This window comes from Microtus oregoni, unplaced genomic scaffold (assembly GCF_018167655.1).
Source record: "Microtus oregoni isolate MIOR12 unplaced genomic scaffold, Mior012 000049F_ref0000343, whole genome shotgun sequence".
Classification (NCBI taxonomy): domain Eukaryota; kingdom Metazoa; phylum Chordata; class Mammalia; order Rodentia; family Cricetidae; genus Microtus; species Microtus oregoni.
Genome location: NW_024543223.1, coordinates 3,870,719 through 3,887,751, shown reverse-complemented (window position 1 = coordinate 3,887,751; position 17,033 = coordinate 3,870,719). Strand labels below are relative to the sequence as shown.

At 39.7% G+C, this 17,033-nt stretch overlaps 1 protein-coding gene across 3 annotated transcripts in view; it reads left to right on the top strand.

Annotated features, from left to right (window-relative positions):
- The window catches only part of LOC121436483 (DNA polymerase nu-like), a 137,837-nt gene that overhangs the window by 51,837 nt on the left and 68,967 nt on the right, over positions 1–17,033 (top strand). For 2 of the 3 annotated variants that reach the window (XM_041636432.1, XM_041636430.1), the window contains exons 12-14: positions 7,322–7,378; positions 8,190–8,243; positions 9,585–9,650. In XM_041636432.1, the coding sequence (XP_041492366.1) occupies positions 7,322–7,378; positions 8,190–8,243; positions 9,585–9,650 (177 nt within the window). The remainder of the gene's footprint in view (positions 1–7,321; positions 7,379–8,189; positions 8,244–9,584; positions 9,651–17,033) is intronic. The other variant, XM_041636431.1, reaches the window with a different exon arrangement.

Sequence of the window (17,033 nt, the reverse complement as noted above, 5' to 3'; positions counted from 1 at the left end):
ATTAAATTAAATCTAAATTTATCTTGGCTGTTTACTTTCTTATTCCATAGAATGTAGTCAAAGTCCTCAATTTGTTTTCAGAATGAAAATAGCCTAATATTAGTGTCCAATGAGGCTGTTTCAAATCCCTGTTCATCAGGCATTAAGGTAGCAGGTATTCCTGAGAATTGAGTCCTGTCTTGTCAAGGATACTCTAATGCGCGAAACAATCCCACACCAGTTAGAATTTAAAGGAGTATTTATTTTGGGGGGTAAAACTCACAAAAACCAACCATCAGGAAAGGAGCCTAGTCACTGGAGCAGGAGCCAGAACCAAGCACCGGAACCAAGAAAGCGAGCTGAGGCTTGCCGCTCTTTTTTAAAGATAAATAGACCACGCCCCAGGGGGCTGGTATTTCAGCAGCTATTGGCTGAAGGAGCAGAAGGCGCTCCCACAGCACAGTGGGCTTGTACGTCAGCGGCTATTGGCTGAAGGAGCGGAAGGTCCTCCCGCAGCAATATGCCATTTTAGGTCTTACTTCTATAAAAGAGAGATAGGCAGTGTGCCCTAAAGCTCTAGCAGTTTGCCCACTGAAAAAGTCACTTCCTATGTGTTTGCTCTACTTAGATGTTTTTACCCGGTTGGAAATTGTGGTAGTTTGAAAGAAAATGGCACTGGGTGGTGGTGACACATGCCTTTAATCCCAGCACTTGGGAGGCAGAGGCAGGCGAATCTCTGTGAGTTCAAGACTAGCCTGTTCTACAAAAGTGAATCCAGGACAGCCAGGGCTGTTAGAGAAACCCTGTCTCAAAAACAAAAGGAGAGAGAGAGAGAGAGAGAGAGAGAGAGAGAGAGAGAGAGAGAGAGAGAGAAAAGAAGAAGAAGAAGAAGAAGAAGAAGAAGAAAGAAAGAAAGAAAGAAAGAAAGAAAGAAAGAAAGAAAATGGGCCCTGAAGGGAGTGGCATTATTAGAAGGTGTGACTTTGTTGATATGGAATGGAATGTTTGTAGGTATGTTCTTATTGAAGGAGGTGGGCTTTGGGAGTTCATATATGCTCAAGTCACATATAGTGACATAGTCCAATTTCTGTTGCCTTCTGATCAAGATGCAACTAGCACCATGATTGTGTGCATGCCAGCATGCTCCTTGTCATAATGATAATGGACTGAATCTTTGAACTGTAAACAAACGAGCCCAATTAAAAGTTTTCCTTTATAAGCATTGCTTGGTAGTGGTGATGCTAGCCTTTAATCCCAGCACTCAGGAGGCAGAGGCATGTGGATCTCTGTGAGTTCAAACCCAGCCTGGTCTACAGACTAAGTTCCAAGACAGCCGGAGCTGTTACACAGAGAAACCTTGTCTTGAAAAAAAAAAATTAAATAGTTGTCGAGGTCATGGTATCTCTTCACAGCAATAGAAACCCTAACTAACGTTGGTACTGGGTTCTAGGGTATTTCTGTGATAGATTGGGTCATGTTTTTGTTTGAAGAAGTATGGAGTTCGGGTTAGGAAAGTAGTGGAAGCTTTTAAGCACTGCTTAATTAGCAATACAGTAGGAGTGCGGAAGACGGAGGTGCTGAGTGTTAGGTCAACTGGGGCTGAACTGACTCGAGATTTCAGAGAAGAATTTAAGTATGTTACCTAGAGATTATTCTTGTGATATTTTGGTGAAGAAAGTGGGTGCCTTTGCCCTTGTCCAAAGTGTCTGTCTCAGGCTAAAGTGAAGAGTTTTGAGTTAATTCCATTGGCAGTAGAAATCTCAAAACAGCCTAGTATGGTCTCTATCTTGTGTGAAGATTTATAATGAAAAGGAGCAAGATGAGCAGGGTAAATTACAATTTTTTTAATTTATTACATTTCTTTTTTTTAAAAAAAAATACCAATCCAAATTCCTACTCCCTCTCCTCCTCCCACTCCCTCCACACACCCTCCCATCCCATCCTCATCTAATCCTAAGAGAGGGTAAAGCACATTGCTTTGGGAAAGGTCCAAAGTCCCCCTACTATATCTAGACTGAGCTAGGTATACGTCCAAAGAGAATAGGATCCCAAAAGGCCAGTACATGCAGTAGAAATAAATCCTGGTGCCACTACCAGTGGCCCCTCAGTCTGCCCAAGCCATGCAACTGTCATCCACATTCAGAGGGACTAGTTTGGTCCTATGCTTGTTCCTTCCCAGTCCAGCTGGAGTTGGTAAGTTTCTATTAGCTCAGGCAAACTGTTTCAGTGGATGAACCCTCCATGGTCTTGACCTCTTTGCTCATATTCTCACTCCTTCCACTCTTCAACTGGACCTTGGGAACTCAGTCCAGTGTTCGGATGTGGGTCTCTGCCTGTTTCCATCTGTTGTTGGACAAAGGTTCTATGGTGATATATAAGATATTTATCAGTCTGACTACAGGCAAGTCAAGATCAGGTCCCCTCTCCTCTATTGCTTAGGATCTTAGGCAAGGTCATCCTTGTAGATTCCTGAGAATTTCTCTAGAGCCAGGTTTTCGCTAACCCTATAATGGTTCCCTCAATCAAAATATCTCTTTTCTTGCTTTCATCACTGTCCATCCTCCATCTCGACTATCCCATTCCCTCAAGTTCTCCACAACCCTCTTTTTTTTCCCTCCTCTTTCCTTTCTACCCTTCCTTCTCCCTGCGCCCCCATGCTCCCAATTTTGTCAGGCAATCTTATCTGTTTCTAATTTTCAGGTGGGTCTATATATGTTTTTCTTTGGGTTCACCTTATTACTTAGCTTCTCCAGGATCATGAACTATAGGCTCAATGTCCTTTGTTTATAGCTAGTATCCACTTATGAGTGAATACATGCGATATTCATCTTTTTTGGGTCTGGTACTCAGGATAGTGTTTTCTAATTCCATCCATTTGCATTCGAAATTCAAGAAGTCATTGGGTTTTTTTGTTATGTCTTTTGATTTTTTTTTTACCAGTGAGTAGTACTCTAATGTGTAAATGTGCCACATTTCCTTTATCCATTCCTCAGCTGAGGGGCATCTAGGTTGTTTCCAGGTTCTGGCTATTACAAATAATGCTGCTATGAACATAGTTGAACAAATGCTTTTGTAGTATGATTGAGCATCTTTTGAGTATATGCCCAAGAGTGGTATTGCTGGAATTGCTGGATCCTGAGGTAGGTTGAGTCCCAATTTTCTGAGAAACTGCCATACTGATTTCCAAAGTAGTTGTACAAAAAAAAAAAAAAACCAAAAAACAAAAACAAACAAACATAAAAACCTAGGGTCGGATGGTTTTAGTGCAGAATTCTACCAGAACTTCCAAGAAGAGCTAATGCCTATACTCCTTAATGTATTTCACAATATAGAAACAGAAGAGTCATTGCCAAATTCCTTTTATGAAGCTACAGTTACCCTGATACCAAAACCACACAAAGACCCAACCAAGAAAGAGAATTACAGACCTATCTCACTCATGAACATCGACGCAAAAATTCTCAATAAAATACTGGCAAACCGAATCCAAGAACACATAAGAAAAATTATCCATTATGATCAAGTAGGCTTCATCCCAGAGATGCAGGGCTGGTTCAACATACGCAAATCTATCAATGTAATCCACCATATAAATAAACTGAAAGAAAAAAACCATATGATCATTTCATTAGATGCTGAAAAAGCATTTGACAAAATTCAACACCCCTTTATGATAAAGGTCTTGGAGAGAATAGGGATACAAGGGTCCTACCTAAATATAATAAAAGCTATTTACAGCAAGCTGACAGCTAATAGTTGAAACAGCTAAACGGAGAAAAACTCAAAGCCATCCCACTAAAATCAGGAACAAGACAAGCTGTCCACTCTCTCCATATCTCTTTAACATAGTTCTTGAAGTTTTAGCAATGGCAATAAGACAACAAAAGGAGATCAAGGGGATTCAAATTGGAAAGAAAGAAGTAAAATTTTTGTTATTTGCAGATGATATAATAGTGTATATAAGTGATCCCAAACTCTATCATAGAACTCCTATAGCTGATAAATACCTTCAGTGATGTGGCAGGATACAAGATCAATTCAAAAAATGCAGTAGCCCTCCTAGACGCAAATGATAAAGAAACTGAGAGGGAAATCAGAAAAACCATCACCTTTCACAATAGCCACAAATAACATAAAATATCTTGGGGTAACACTAACCAAAGAAGTGAAAGACCTATTTGACAAAAAACTTTAAGTTTTTGAAGAAAGAAATTGAAGAAGATACAAGAAAATAGAAAGACCTCTCATGCTCTTGGATAGGAAGAATCAACATAGTAAAAATGGCAATCCTATCAAAAGCAATCTGTAGATTCAATGCAATCCCCATCAAAATCCCAGCACAAGTCTTCACAGACCTTAAAAGAACAATAATAAACTTCATATGGAAAAACAAAAAACCAAGGATAGCCAAAACAATCATGTACAATAAAATAACTTCTGGAGGCATCACCATCTCTGACATCAAGCTCTATTACAGAACTACAGTAATGAAAATAGCTTGGTATTGGCATAAAAACAGAGATGTTGACCAATGGAATCAAATTGAAGACCCAGATATAAATCCACACACCTATGAAAACCTGATTTTTGATGATGAAGCTAAAATTATACAATGGAAAAAAGAAAGCATCTTCAACAAATGGTGCTGGCATAACTGAATGTCAACATGTAGAAGAATGAAAATAGATCCATATCTATCACCATGCACAAAATTCAAGTCCAAACGGATTAAAGACCTCAATATGAATCCGACCACACTGAACCTGATAGAATAGAAAGTGGGAAGTAGCCTTCAATGCATGGGCACAGGAGACCACTTCCTAAATATAACCCCAGTAGCACAGACACTGAGAACAACAATAAATAAATGGGACCCCTGAAACTGAGAAGCTCCTGAAAAGCAAAGGACACAGTCAATAAGACAAAAAGGCAGCCTCCTGAATGAGAAAAGATCTTCACCAACACCACATCAGGCAGAGGATTGATCTCCAAAATATATAAAGAACTCAAGAAATTAGACATTAAAATTCTAAATAACCCAATTTAAAAAATGGGGTTCTGAACTAAACAGAGAATTCTCAACAGAAGAATCTCAAATGGCCAAAAGATACGTAAGGAAATGTTCAACATCCTTAGCTGTCAGGGAAATGCAAATCGAAACAACTCTGAGATTCCATCTTACACCTGTCAGAATGCCTAAGATCAAAACCACTAATGATAGCTTATGCGGAGACGATGTGGAGTAAGGGGAACACTCATCCATTGCTGGTGTAAATGCAAACTGGTACAAAATAAAATTTTTGAAGAGAAAAAGAGCACCAGGAAGTGTAATGGAGCTAAGTTTTGTTTTCAAGGAGATAAATGGATTAAGAAAATAAGTAAAGGAAGTGGTGACTTCAGGGCAAGATCCCTCCCAGCTAAATTTCCAATCTGTGAAAAGCAATTAAAGAAAAGCTTAGAGTCAAATGTGGTGGTGCTTGCCATTAATCCAAACACTCAGAAGACAGAGGCAGGTGGGTCTCTGAGTTTAAGGCCAGCCATTTCTACAGAGCAAGTTCAAGGACAGCCAAGTTTAGGCAGTGAAGAAAACTATGGAAAATAGAAAGCTGATGGTGAAGATGTAACTGAAGATTTTTGGGTTTGAGGCCACCCTGGTCTACAGTGTAGCAAGTTCCAGGACAGCCAAACTTAAGAAGTAAAGGTAAAAATCAAAAGCATAAAGCTTGTAAAGATGTAATTGAATGAGGGGGCCACCTTCCAGCCCCAGAAGCAGCAGAATTTGGCAACTTTGGCCATGTGGTTCTTCTGGCTTTGGAGTTAAGGATAGAAGAAACAGGTTATGGAATTTTTCTCTGCACCTAAGGAAAATAGTTGAGGCCAGGCATTGACAGGCATGTCCCTGAATAGGGCCTAAAGAGGCAGTTTCATGAAGCTGTGAAGTTCAAGCCTTGATTTTCTTGAAGACCCCAAGATGTTAGAGAGTCATAGGATACTTGTTGAAGAAAGCTTCTAACAGAGAGTGGAACCAGCCCAAGAGCAAGAAATGCGTTGCAGTCAACACCACACTGAAAAGGGTTGGAGTTCTAAAGAATGCTTTGACATCAGACATGAGATGGGCAAAAAGTCTGCAGTTTGCCCAGCTAGTTTTTGGTCTTGCTTTGGTTCAGTCTCACTGTGCTCACTTTCCTATATTTGGAATGGTAATGTATATATATCCATTATATATTGGAAGTATGTGATCTGCTTTTTTATTTTGATTTTACAGGGGATTACAGTTAAAGAGATTGTATGAATCTCAGAAGAGACTTTGAACTTTAGACTTTTAAATAAGTTCAAGACTGTAATAGACTATGAGGACTTTTGAAGTTGGACTGTATGTGTTTTTGCATTATGATATGGCTACAGGCATTTGGGGCCAGGAAGTAGAATGTGGTGGTTTGAAATAAAATGGCCCTAAAGGGAGTTGCACTATTGGGAGGTGTGGCTTGGTTGGTATTGTATGGTATGTTTGTAGGTATTTTCTATCTACTAAGACAGAAAGCTTGTGATAGTACCATATAACTGCTGTTGTGGCAAGAAATAAATATCTCAGTTTCCTAGTAGGTCCTGCTCCTTTTCAGACCCTGAGCTCTGTCTACCACTATAGGCTACTTTTTCCTCTTTTTATTTTTTTGTTTTTTTTCACGCTATTTTGTTTTATTTTTAATGGTATTTATTATTATTATTACAAATTTTCACCTCCTCCCCTCTCATTTCCCTCCCTCTTCCCCCATTTCCCCTCCCCCTCCCTCTCCAGTCCAAAGAGCAGTCAGGGTTCCCTGCCCTGTGGGAAGTCCAAGGTCCTTCCCCCTCCATCCAGGTCTAGGAAGGTGAGCATCCAAACAGACTAGGTTCCCACATAGCCAGTACTTCTTATCAGCTTATTAGGATCGGTACTGTGAGTTCAATGCTATAGTTTTAGGATTCAAAGCTTGTGTCACCTCCATGAAGTTTCATCCAGATTTCTGAGTCAAATTTTGGATGCTACTATAGTATGGACTTTATGTATGGGGGCCTCTGTCTTACTCATTTTTGTAGGATTTAGATTTTGCTAATTTAAGTTCTGAAGAAGACTCTTATTTCTCAGGTCATGTGAAATAATTTATCTCCTGGATAGATAGCAGAATTACTTTGTAAAGGGTTGGGATTAAGACACTTGATAATCTGAGTTTGCTATGAGTCTTCATTTTGGAAATATATTAAATTACATCATTTATTACTAGAACACTCTCCAGTTGAAAGTAAACATTTGAATTGTTGAAATGAAGACATTATATTGGTAATAAATATTTTCATTTTCTAGTTAAATTCTCTACAAGACCTTCACCCATTACCCAAGATAATTTTGGAATATAGACAAGTAAGTTGACTCTGTGTGTGTTGTGTGTAAATTGTTTGTGAAGGAACGCTATCCAACCCTGTCTCTATTCACAACCATATTTGCTGATGCTTGTTAACAGAGTTCTAAAGAGATAAAATTTCCTCAACCAAATTTCATGTCAGTCTTGCTTCTTCATATCCTGATGTCATCTTACTCATGTCTGAGTCTGCTTTGTCCAGCATTGGGAGCCCAAGGAGTCATATGTGGAAGGAGACTGATGGCCTGTTCCCCTGTCCCTTCAAGTGAGAATAAGACTTTTACTAATTCTCACAAAGTCCTATCATTCCCCCTGGTTTCCAGGCTTCAAGACAGTGATGTTTACCGGGGGGTTACTGGCATGCCCCTTTTCCTCTTTTAGTTACTGTTTTCTCTGTTCACATACCTGCCCTTTATTTCATGATTTCTGTTACCCATCAATCACATTTACAAACCAAACAACAATGTAATTATTTACTGAGTCCCTGTCCTGCAGAAATACACTGGTTCCAAACCAGCCATCATCCTGGAGTCATGTAAGGGTTGGGAAAGAACTAGAAAGGGCCCACTGCTGAGGACACTGAGATGAGCATTTGAGCTTTGCAACTTCTCTGTAGCTTAGACATATTGCAGAATAACAGACTGGCATCTTTCTTTGTGGACCTGTGTTATTCCATCCTGGCACTACTTAAGGTTGTCCAAGGTGGATTCTGCACTACATGTTCAGCCCTATGTAAACTGCTGCTCTGCAGTTGGTGTCTTTGAGTTCTTAAACAAGTTTAAGAAGGTAACTATTCTTGTCTTTATGCTGTAGGTTCACAAGATCAAGTCAACTTTTGTAGACGGATTACTAGCTTATATGAAAAAGGTAACAAAGCTTTACAAAAGAAAATTGGGATTAGAAGTAAGGTTTATTTTGAGTTCAGATACATATGCCATTTTTACAATCCCAATAAAGGAGGAAAAGTTCATTATTCTTGGAACTACGGACTGTGGTCATATTATTCAATCTTTGTACAATGCAGGTTATTATTATGCCTTTAGATTCTCCATACATGAGGCAGTTCAGCAGCTAGCCTGCTCTCACATCTACTGTCATGTCTTTTTATGGAGTCATTTGAGGCTCTCAGAATCCTCTAGAGGAACATACATATGAACACACATACACACACACACACACACACACACACATACACACACACACACACACATATATATACATATATAAAGAAGATGTGTCATACTGGATTATAGATTGTGGTCCAGCTAGTCCAACAATGGTTGTCTATCAACAGAAAGTCCAATAATCAATAGTTGTTATAGTCCACAAGGCTGGGTGTCTCAGATGATCTTCAGTATATGCTGGAATCCCAGAGAAGTCGGCTCTAATGCCAGTGAAGGAGTGAATTTGTATTGAGAGCAAACAGGCAAAAACAGAGCTAGCTTTATTTTTTTTTATGTTCTTTATATAGGCTGCCAGCAGGTGTGGCCCAGGTTAAAGGTGGATTTTCCAAAAGATCTGGATTAGGGCCTGGAGGTGGTGGCGCACGCCTTTAATCCCAGCACTCGGGAGGCAGAGGCAGGCGGATCTCTGTGAGTTCGAGGCCAGCCTGGTCTAGAAGAGCTAGTTCCAGGACAGGAACCAAAAAGCTATGGAGAAACCCTGTCTCGAAAATAAAAAAAAAAAAAAAAAAAAAAAGATCTGGATTAAAGGTGGATCTTCACACCACAAAAGATACAGATTAAAAGGGGGTCTTTTCACTTCAAATTATTTAATTAAGAAAAAAATCCTTCAAAGGTATACCTAATCACTTGAGTTTTAGTTAATTAAAGGTATAGTCAAGTTGGCAACCAATAATATCCATCACAGGTAGACATTACTGTTTTAATTTGCACACGAGAAAAGCACATTCAGACGTGTCTGTAACTTACAAGGCTGCACAAGCAACAGTTTGTGGTACAATTGCACTTTGAGTTTTTGCTGTCCCTACAACCCCTTAACCCACACATAGACTTAAGACTTAACAGAAATGGATCTACTTGTCCCATTGCTACTTGTATTTGAGTTAGAGGGAAGCATCTGTCTCTGATACCAAGACTGTTTTATAACATTCAGGAGGAGCACGTGGGTATTGTAGATGAAGGGTCAGTGTGCTCTTCCTCATGCCATATTGCCTGGGTTTAAACTGATTCTTCTTAAACGACCAAGGGCTCCATCTCTTCTACGTGGAATCAGACGGGAACTGTGACGGGGAGACTTTCAGCCAAGCACCCTGTAAGTTACTTGCTCTTTTCTATGGGCCAATGTGTGTTTGGTTCTGCACTGTTCCTAAAACAGAATTTCGTGCTGCTAATTGTGTTTTACTCTGTGTGTTTATTTCTCTGGTATTGAGGCATCAACTCGGTGCTCTGAGAACAAGAATGGCTGAGTTTTCCACCCAGAAACTTAGGCAGTTTGGTGATGTGCCTCTCTCCATCGCCCTTTCCAGATTTTTCCTGGAAGGTGGCTTCCAAAAGTGTGTTATCCATTTTGTAATTTCTAAAGACTATTTTTATTAGAAAGTTATAAATTCCCTTCATTTATGGTGCAGTTGTAGTGACACTTTTGAGTCCTTTTAAAAGATAAAGTCTTGCTTTGTATGTAGCCTAGGTGCCACCTCCTGATTGCTAAAGTCACAGGTGTGCACCATTCATGGATAGCTTTCTAGATGGCTTTATAGTTTTGGTGTGCTTGTAGAACAAGCATAAGCACCTGAGTTCAATCACTAACACCCAAACACCCATATAAAAATGTTGGGTGTAATAGTGTATGGTTGTAATTCCAGTGTTGGAGAAGTGGAGACAGAAAGGTCCCTGGGCCTTGATGGGCAGAAAAGGCACCAGCTGACCTAACTCAGATGAGTGTACAAGGAGGAGAAAGCAGGTAGCTTGGTGTGGGTGTTCTCTTGGGCACAGGGAACCTGCTTTGGTACTATAAACTCTCGGGTCTGTTGTCTCTCAGGCTTCTCACACTTGCTCTAGGAGGCAATGATGAGGGCATCTACCTTTCAGACTAAATCCACCTGGGTACCTGCCTACAGATTCAGGTTCTCCGTGGATGTCCTGGCAGATTCTTTCTCTGTTTATTGCTTTTCTCTGTCATCATCTGCTTGTTACAGTCTTGAAGCAGGTTTTCTTTTGGACTACCAACTAGCTCCCAAATAAAGACACTGAGACTTATTATTAGTTATGAATGCTTGACCTTATCTTATGCCTGTCCCACTAGCTCTTATAATTTAAATTAACCTGTTTCTCGTTTCTCTTCATCTACATTTTGCCTTGGGGCTTTTTAGCTTTCTTTCATTCTGTATGTCCTAGTCTGTGTCTGTCTGTCTGGCAGCTGCCTGACTGCTGGCCCCAGGTATCTCCCTTTCTTTCTCCCCCATTCTTCTCTCTCTCTCTCTCTCTCTCTCTCTCTCTCTCTCTCTCCCTCTCTCCCTCCCTCCTACTTATTCTTTCTGCCCACCAGCCCCCCCATCCCTCTACTGCCTAGCTATTGGCTGTTCAGCTTCTTATTAGACCAATCAGGTGCCTTAGGCAGGAAAACAACACATTTTTATATCATTAAACAAATTCAGCATAAACAAATGTAACACACCTTTACATAGTTAAAGCAATATTCCACAACATAAACAAATGTAACACACCTTTACATAGTTAAAGCAATATTCCACAACATAAACAAATGTAACAAACCTTTGCATAGTTAAAGCAATATTCCACAACATAAACAAATGTAACACGCCTTTACATAGTTAAAGCAATATTCCACAACATAAACAAATGTAACACACCTTTACATAGTTAAAGCAATATTCCAGAGCACAGTCCCATGTCACTCTGGTTGTTCAGATACTTGTGAGAGTGAATCGTGAGCTTGCGGCTCTCTCTTCATGAGCTCATGCGCTACTGCAAAAAAACTCTGAGCATGTGTCCTTTCAGAGGATATCAATTTTTCTTTTATAACTTTGCCATTGTCTTATGACTATGTGTGGCCCTCAACTCTGCCACAAGCCATGCACAGTGGTATCCCCACTGTCCATGGTCCTCTCCCCAGGGTTAGTTCCTGATTGTGTCTTCAGATCTTCTCGGACAGCTTTTTCTCTGACCAAGATTAATTGAATGTTTGCCTCTGTTGTCCCATAATGTTGGTATTTTCATGTTTTTACACATAAAACTTGAATCCAGCTGTACATTATTTAATCAGTTGTCATTACCATAAGATGGCCAGAGTTTGAATTATAGTTTTCCTTAAACTGAACAAAATTCAGTTGATTAAACCATGAGCTGAGTTCGAGGCCAGCCTGGTCTACAAAGGGAGTTCCAGGACAGGCTCCAAAGCTACAGAGAAACCCTGTCTCGAAAAACCAAAACAAACAAACAAACAAAAAATAAACCGTGAGCTTTCCACTGATAGACAACCACTGATCTTTATTCTTATCTCCAATAAATATTTTAAGACTTACTTTATTATTTTATGTGTGTTATGTACCATGTGTACCTGGTACCTGCAGAGGGCATTAGATACCCTAGAACTAGAGTTACAGACCATTGTGTGCTGCCAGGTGGGTGGTGGGTATTGAACTTAAGATTTCTGAAGAGTGCCAGGTGCTCTTTTTTAAAACATGATCTGATTTGTTTATTTCAAGGCAATGTCTCACTATGTAGCTCTGTCTATCCAGAATTCACCAGGTAGACTAGGATGGCCTCAAACTCACAGAGATCCATCTGCTCTGTGCCTGGCTTTATGATATTTCATTTTATTTTAATTCATTTAAACACTGCCTGGCCCATTAGTTCTAGCCTCTTCCTGGCTAACTCTCACATCTTGATTAACCCATTTCTATTAATGTGTGTAGCACCACAAGGTTGTGGCTTACTGGGAAGATTCTAACCTACGTCCATCTTGGGCCGGAGCTTCATGGCATCTGCCTGACTCTGCTTTCTTTCTCCCACAATTCTGTTCTGTCTTCCCTGCCTACCTATGTTCTGACCTAGCAGGCCAAGCAGTTTTCTTTATTAATTAACCAATGAAAGCAACAAATAGATAGAAGACCCTCCTACATCATTTTCCCTTTTTCTGTTTAAACAATAAGGAAGGCTTTAACTTTAACATAGCAAAATTACATATAGCAAAACAGTTATAAAGCAAGAATTACAGTTACAATATTTATATCTATTTTATCTTTTATCATAACTAAGGAAAACTATAACTAACCATTCTTCAACTCCATCAAAGACTCCAGAAGGATATAATATTACCTAAGTAAACAAGAAATAAGCAACTTTCAAAACTCTAGAAATGACAGAGACATCTCACTGTCTGGACAGTCACCAAAAGTTTTTTTTTTTTTTATTGTTGGGGCATCTATCTTAGCCTACGGGCCCATAAAACAGGACTGTCATATCCTGCCTGATGTGGGAGTGTCATATATCAATCTGTTGATTTCATTGGTTAAGCAATAAAGAAACTGCTTGGCCCTGATAGGTTAAAACATAGGTGGGAGGAGTAAACAGAACAGAATGCTGGGAGGAAGAGGAAGTGAGCTCAGAGACGCCATGTTCCCCTCTCCCGGGCAGACGCATGATAGCTCTGATCTCTGAAGCAGACACGATGGAGCAAGCCACCAGATCAGACATGCTGAATCCTTCCCGGTAAGACCGGTGCTACACAAGTTTATTAGAGATGGGTTGATCAGGATATCAGAATTAGCCAGTAAGGGCTAGAGCTAATGGGCCAAGCAGTGTTTAAAAGAATACAGTTTCTGTGTAATTATTTCGGGGCATAAGCTAGCCAGGCGGCCGGGGTGCTGGGGACGCAGCCCTGCAGCTCATATTACAAAACCTGCCAAGACAGGGTAAGATAGTTTTGAAAAGTTTCTTGCCTTTGAAAATGGTATGTCAGTTACGTTAGGCCTTAGCCAAAGTTGGTTGCTTCAACACTGCAAACGTGACTTTGGGTGGTTGCCCAGGTAGCCAGTTGTCTCTGTATTTGTTGCATCTTTTGGAAGTTGTTTGATTGCACTTCCTAATTACTCAGGTAACATTATTTCCCTTCTCAGATCTTCGATGGGATTGAAGACTATATAAGTGTAGTTACTTTCCTCTCATGACTTGGCCAAGTTATTTATTACACAAAACTTAAGCTAGTTAGAATAGGATATTTGTACTTATTGTATATAATTTCATAGTAGGTTTAGAACTCTCTTACCTAAACAAAAGGGGGAGGTGTTGCGGGAGCTCCTTCTGTTCCTTCAGCCAATAGCGGCTGAGATACCAGCCCATTGGGGAGTGGTCTCTCTTTCTTTAAAAAAGCAGCCACTGCCCTCTGCTCTTTCTCTGGCTTCTGGCTCTGCTTCAGGTGACTAAGGCTCCCTTCCTGATTGTGCAGAGGGCTGTTGTCTGGGATGGTGATCCGTAAGTTTTCCCCTTTAAATAAATAACCATTCTATTAATCATAATTCCAAACTGGTGTGGGATTGTTTGTGACTTACACCTTCAACAGATTTTGGTTAGAAGCATGTATATTTTTCTGCTGTTCACAGAATCATGTATGGATTGGACAGAGATGCCTTTGGCATCAGTTCAATGATGAGAAACACCTTTAAGTTTATACTTAAATAGCAACCAGAATAAATCTAAAATCTTGAGCATGTGACTCAAATAGAAAGTAGTCATTGCTCTATCAGCTTATCAGAACTATACCATAGAAGGGGAAAGTTCAGAAACATTTTCCATATCTTAACCTGTATTTACATCTTAAATCACTTTTTAGGCCCTCAAAGCTTATGAACCTTATTTTATTATTTTTTTAAATTGTAATATGATTATATCATTTCACCCGCTTCCTTTTCCTCCTTCCCATATGTCCCTCCATGTACCTGCTCTTGCTCCCTCTCAAATTCATGACCTCTTTTTTTTGTTTATTTTAAATATATAGATTTTTTTCTAAATATACATTCTGTATAATGTTACTTGGTATTGAATAACCATTTGGGGAGCTCTTCCCTGGGAAGACTAATTCTCCTGCTCTCGGCATTCCTTAGTTGCCTGTAATTCTTTGTCTAGTAAACAGTCCCATGTGACTTCCTCCTTCCACGCTAGCATGTCTGTTGGTGTTGTCATGATTTAGGTCCTGTTTAGGCAGCCATATTGATAAGACTTCATGAGTGGAGTTTCTCTGACTTTCTTAGGAGACACAATCTCATAACAAATGTCCTGTTCCTCTGACTCTTCTTCTGAAATGATTTCTAAGTCTTAGGTACAGGAATTGTGTTGTAGATGTATCCATTGGAATTGGGCACCACACAATCTCTTATTCTCTGTGTTTTGATCAGTTTTCTGTAATGGTCTCTGTTGCAAAGAGAAGTGTCCTTGATAGGTGTGAGAACTATACTTATCTATGGGTATAAATATTTAGAATGTAGTTAGGGATTATTCTGGTTTAAAGTGGCAGTAATATGCTCTCCAGACTTTGATCAAAGTACATGGTGTTTTCAGCAACAGCAATTTATCTTCTACCTCTGGGAGGCAACTAAGGGCAACAGCATTAGCCTACGACTTCTCATGGTTGGTTCAGGAGTTTTAGTTAGATAGTGCATGGCTCTTAGGTGAAGCATTGTCAGCCCAAATGGGATGGTTTATTTAAACTATATATGTCTAAGCATACCCAGACTTAGCTGTATTATTTATAATTTTTAGGTAGATGACTTTTTCAGAATCCTTACTGTTATTTTACCCTCCTCCTTCCTTTTGTATTTGTCTCTTTCCTTAATCATAGCCCCCTCCTGTTTTTCACATTTTTCTCTTCAAATCACTAATACTCCATTATTCCCAGTTCTGCTGTTCCCTCTGCCATGGCCCCTTTTACTTTCCTCATTTCTGCAGTTACTCCAGTTTATACACTCACATCTGAAGACTGGGCGCTAAAAACCATAGGTGAGAGACAACGTGACATTTGTCTTTTTGAGTCTCAGTCATATCACTAAGGTGATCTTTTCTAGTTCTATCCATTTATCTGCAAAATTCATGATTTCAGTTTTCTTTACAACTGAATAATATTTCCTGGTGTATATGTATCACATTTTATTATCTGTTCATCAGTTGAAGGGCATTTAGGTTATATCTGTTTCCTAGCTATCATGGATAGAGCAACAACAAACATGGATGAACAACTATCTGCGGAGTAGTAGGATGTCAAATCCTTTGGGCATTTGCCAAGAAGTAGTATAGCTGAGTCAGATGATGGATTAACTTTAGTTTTTGAGGGTTCTGCACATTGATTTCCAGAAGTCCGACCAACAGTGAATGAAGGTTCTCTTCACCTCTATACCCTCTCCAGCATCTTTTCTCAGTTGTTTGCTGATCTTTGCCATTCTGACTTTGAGGGAACAAACAACTGCTCTCAACTGCAGAGCTAATTCTCCAGGCACTGAATAATATTTTTAAAAATTATTTATACTGCAATATTTGCAAAAAACTATTTTTTCACATATGCCCCCTCCTAAGAGAAAGTCCTTACCACCAGCTGCAGTCACTTCCACCTATTTCTGTGTTACTCTGCTTCTAAGTGATAGAAAGTATAAAGTGTAGTGATATTTCATTTGTATTTTAATAAATAAAGCTTGCCTGAAGAGCAGAGAGTATAACAACCCCACTGGTCAGCCTTATAGACCGGGCAGTGGTAGTAATACACACCTTGAATCTTAGTAGCCACACTAGTTGCCATAGAAACTGAGTGATTGATACATGCCTTTAATCCCAATGGTGCATGCCTTTAATCCCAGACCTAGAGAGGACTATAAAAAGGGAGGCGACAGCTCTCAGACAGGCTCATTCTGAGATTCCTGGAGGCAGGATTGCCATTTCGGACTGAGGTCAAGATAAGAGACAGTGGCTGGCTGCTTTGCTTTTTGGGTCTTCAGGCTGAACCCCAATTTCTCTCTCTGAGTTTATATTAATAGTGCTTCACTAAAGTGTTCTGTCTTTTGTTTTCCCTGCACATTTTGACATTTCGATGAAACAATAATAGGTTATGGCTTATTAAAATTATGAAAAATTGATTTACTCGATTGTGCTGAAGTTTCATCAGTGTATATAAAGTAATCACATTGGCACATTTTTTCAACAGCTACTTAAGTCTTAGTTAGAAAATATTGCCATGTATGAGGCCAGTCTCGTCTACAAAGTGAGTTCTAGGGCTACACAACACAGTGACACCCTGTCTTGAAACACCACAGCATACCCCCAAAAAAGAAAGAAAGAAAATATCCCCAGGCATAGTGCCACACACCTTTAATCTTAGCACTCAAGAGGCAGAGGCAGGCAGATCTCTATGAATTTGAGGCCAGACATAGGCCTCATAGTTTACATAGTGAGATCCAGGACAGCTAGAGCAATGTATTGAGGCCATGTCTCTAAAGAGAGAGAGGGAGGGAAGGGGAAAGGGAGAGAAGAAAAAAGATCATTACACTCCTTGTGCTACATCTTTGAGTCTCCACCCCCACCCCCAGTTTCACTTGAGATTTTCCTACTTCTTTGTGACAGGGTATTTGGGACTATTTACTAAACATTATAAATAGTATGTTTTGAAAGTTTGAGTCTTTTTGGTTTTCATGAC